This window comes from Eimeria mitis, genomic scaffold (genome assembly GCF_000499745.2).
Source record: "Eimeria mitis Houghton genomic scaffold, Emh_scaff74, whole genome shotgun sequence".
Lineage (NCBI taxonomy): Eukaryota > Apicomplexa > Conoidasida > Eucoccidiorida > Eimeriidae > Eimeria > Eimeria mitis.
In genome coordinates, this window is record NW_013575401.1 from 12,566 (window position 1) to 16,435 (window position 3,870).

Below are 3,870 nucleotides of genomic sequence, written 5' to 3' on the forward strand. Positions count from 1 at the left end.
GCTGCTGAGAACGAACAGTGCAATACTAGAAAGAGCAGCAGCAGCAACAGCTCCAGCAAAAATAACAGCAGCAGCAGCAGCAGCAGCAGCAGCAGCAGCAATAGTAGCAGCAGCAGCAGCAGCAACTTACGACTTCCCCTCGGACTTCTACTGCCAGGGACCAGGCCTATAAAGAAAACAAACAAAGCGTCAGCAGCAAACCAAAAGGAGACAGATGGAGACAGAAGGAGACAGAAGGAGACAAAAGGAGACAAAAGGAGACAGAAGGAGACAAAAGGAGACAGAAAAGGAGACAGGAGACAGAAGGAGACAGAAGGAGACAGAAGGAGACACAACACTACTAACAAATAAAAAAAAAAAAAAATAAAAAAAATAAAAATAAATATGTTTGTCTGTGTGTGCTTATGTTACCGATAGAAAGGAGACACGAACGCCGGGGCCTTTGCCTTTTACTTTAAAAGACAAAACAGACAAAGTGCGGCCTGATCATACACACCAAACCCTAAACCCTAAACCCTAAACCCTAAACCCTAAACCCTAAACCCTAGACTGCAGACTTTATCACGTGGCTGGGGACTCTAAAAATTTAGCTGCAAAAGGCTATAACCCATCAACTATAAACCCTAAACCCTAAACCCTAAACCCTAGACATTTTCATCTACAAACCCTAAACCCTTTAAACTATAAACCCTAAACCCTAAACCCTAAACCCTCGAGGGTTTACCGTCTTGGAGAAGAAGCTCCTTCAGGTCCTCATCATCAGCCTGCGAAATCACAAACAAGCAGCAGCAGCAGCAACAACTCTTTCATGTACAGCTGTTACTCTAGCAGCAACAGCAGCAGCAGCAGCAACAGCAGCAGCAGCAGCAGCAGCAGCAGCAGCAGTGCTCACCACCTCTTCGGTTTCATTACGGGACCCCTCTTGCTGAGGTCTTTGCAGAGAAGGGAACCTGCTGGGGGGGATTGAGGGCCTGCTGCTGCTGCTGCTGCTGCTGTCGCTGCTGCTGCTGTCAGGCAGTCTGCTGCTGCTGCTGCCGATGCTGCCGATAGGCAGTCTGCCGCTGCTGCTGCTGCTGCTGTCGCTGCTAGGGATTCTAATAGGCAATCTAATGCTGCTGCTGCTGCTGGAAGGTTGTGTGGATGTGCTGCTGATGCTGTCTTGCTGCAGCTGCTGCTGCTGCTGCTGCTGCTGCTGCTGCGGGAGCCACAGAGGGTCTCTGAATGGGCGCAGCCGGGAGCCTGGTGCGCGTTCGTCTGCAGCAGCTTGCTGCTGCTGCTCGGGCTGCTGCTGCTGCTGCTGCAGCTGCTGCAGCAAGCTGTCTTCGGCGAAGCTTTCGGATGATGGTCGTGAGCCTAAGACCCCAACACCACCATCTGCTGCTGCTGCTGCATCCTGCTCCTGTGTCTCCGCTTCTGCTGCTGTCTCTGTCTCTGCTTGCTGCGGCGGCCGCTGCGGCAAGAACCCCAGCAACGGCTCCTCAGAAGTGAAGTCAAAAGAAGGAGAAGAAGTGGTGGTGGTTGATACTTGCTGCTGCTGCTGCTGCTGCTGCAGCTGCTGCTGCAGGTGCTGCTGCAGCAAAGGCAGCAGAGAACCCCCAACTAGTGTAGGCAGGTTCACACGATCAAGCCATGTTTCAGGGCGATCTGCTGCTGCTGCTGCTGAGGAGGAGGAGGGGGATGAAAGGATTTCTTCTGCTGCTGCTGCTGCAGCAGGGTCCAGTGGTCTGCTGCTGCTGCTTTCTGCTGCTGCTGCTGCTGCTGCATCGCGAGCAACCCCACCCACCAAAAGGAATAAAGCACCCCCTATCTGCAGCAACATTTTGCTTCGAGAGAAAAAACCGCTCCGCATTATTAAAGGATTAGATATGCTGCTGCTGCTGCTGCTGCTGCTGCTGCTGCTGCTGTAAGAACCTGTGGACTGCTGCTGCTGCTGCTGCTGTTGTTGCTGTCGGTGGTGCTGCAGTTGCTGCTGCTAGTGAGGGGTGTATATACACCCTAAAACAAAATAAAAGGAAAAGGGAAACAGGAATGGAAGAAGAGTGTAATGCTGCAGCAGCAGCAGCAGCAGCAGCAGCAGCAGCAGCACGCAGCAGCACACAGCAGCAACAGCCACGGGCTAGCTCTCGACCTGCTCACTGCCCCTCGCCCCCACACTAGGCTTTATTTTTTGCTTTTTGTGTTTATTTATATTTATTAATTTATATTTATTTTGTTTGTCTCGCTCCTCCTCTTTTTTTTATTATAATAACTCTGCCTGTGGGGCCCCAGCACACACTCGAAGTGACCCTGGTGCCCCCAACCCCCTAAACCCTAAACCCTAGACACTAAACCCTAAACCCTAAACCATAAACTTTAAATAATAAAAGCTAGGTGATTAACACTAAAAAGCAAACCCCAAACCCTAAACCCTAAACCCTAGACCTAGCAAGCCCAATGGAGGGAGACTGAGGTCACCTGTACTCGGTGTCTACGCGGTGCTACAAACAAACCCTAAACCCTAAACCCTAAACCCTGATTTCTTAGCCCTTCTAGTGTATATAAACATCAGCAAAGACCCGTGAGAAAGAAGAAAGGCTCTGGGGCTGTTGAGCCCCCAGCTGTCTCCTCTTTAGGGTTTAGAGTTTGTTTCGCCTCTCACTCTAGGGTTTAGGGTTTAGGGTTTAGGGTTTAGGGTTTAATTAGGGTTTGTTTAATAGAGTTACAGCAGAAGAATAACAGAGTACAGGGGAGAAGAGACAGAAGAGACAGACAGAGACAGAGCAGCAGGCAGAGCGTAAACACAACAACCCCACCACCACTCACCATAAAAGGAGACAGAAGGAGACAGAGAGAGATAAGGAGACAGTTGGCTGCAGCAGCAGCACCATATGTTTATAAAAAAAAAATAAATTAATTTATTTTTTATTTTTTATTTGTAAATACGGGCGCCGGGGATCGAACCCGGGATCTTTCGCGTGTGAGGCGAACGTCATAGCCACTAGACCACGCCCGCTTAGCTGCTGCCGTCTCCTCACTGTCTCCTTTCTTCTCTTTCTGTCTCCTTTCTGTCTCCTTTCTTCTCTTTCTGTCTCCTTTCTGTCTCCTTTCTGTCTCTCTAGTGTCTCCTTTGTTTCTTTGCTGCGTCGTTGGCATCTCTTCTGTCTCTTTCTGTCTCCTTTCTGTCTCCTTTCTGTCTCCTTCTGTCTCCTTTTTCTTTGTTTTTGTTTCCTTCTGTCTCTTTCTCTTTCTCTCTTTCTGTCTCCTTTCCTCTCTCTAGCTCTGCTGCTGCTGCTTAGCAGCAGCGCCAGGACTGCACGGATCCTAAACCCTAAACCCTGAACCCCAAACCCTAGACGCTAAACTCTAAACCCTAAACCCTAGTTTAGGGTTTATATGTACCTGTAGATACACCCCACTGCACTCTGACTCAGGATTAGATAGTCTTAAAGAGTGTAGTGCAGCAGCAGCCGTTGCTGCTGCTGCTGCTGCTGTTGCTGCTGCTGCTGCTGCTGTCTTAGCATGCATATGTTCTGCGACGCTCCGCGCTGCGGCAGCGACAGCAGCAGCAGGAGCAGCAACTGCTGCAGCAACAGCAGCAAAGACAGTTGCTGCTGCAGCAGCAACAGTTGCTGCTGCAGCAAGAACAGCTGCTGTTGCAACAATACCAGCAGCAGCAGCAGCAGCAACAGCTGCTGCTGCAGCAATACCAGTTGCTGCAGCAGCAGCAACAGCTGCTGCTACAGCTATGCCGGCAGTTGCTGCTACAGCTATACCAGCTGCTGCAGCAGCAGCTGCTGCTGCTGTTGCAGCAGCAGCAGCACAAGCAGCAACTAAGTTAATTATATAAAGCCCATGTGAGCACAGACTGCAGCAACTGCTTTCCTCGCCTCG

General features: G+C 50.4%; 2 protein-coding genes across 2 annotated transcripts in view; both read right to left on the reverse strand.

The window, feature by feature from the left end:
- EMH_0064460 (uncharacterized protein) overlaps positions 1–1,819 on the reverse strand; it is a gene marked incomplete at both ends in the record, with an annotated part of 2,988 nt that extends 1,169 nt beyond the window's left edge. Inside the window, 4 exons of the mRNA XM_013501707.1 lie at positions 131–166; positions 454–482; positions 725–764; positions 893–1,819. Coding sequence (XP_013357161.1) covers positions 131–166; positions 454–482; positions 725–764; positions 893–1,819 — 1,032 coding nt within the window. The remainder of the gene's footprint in view (positions 1–130; positions 167–453; positions 483–724; positions 765–892) is intronic.
- A 1,603-nt stretch (positions 1,820–3,422) lies between these two features.
- Positions 3,423–3,870, reverse strand: part of EMH_0064570 (uncharacterized protein) — a gene marked incomplete at both ends in the record, with an annotated part of 2,303 nt that continues 1,855 nt past the window's right edge. Inside the window, one exon of the mRNA XM_013501708.1 lies at positions 3,423–3,524. Within this exon, the coding sequence (XP_013357162.1) occupies positions 3,423–3,524 (102 nt within the window). The remainder of the gene's footprint in view (positions 3,525–3,870) is intronic.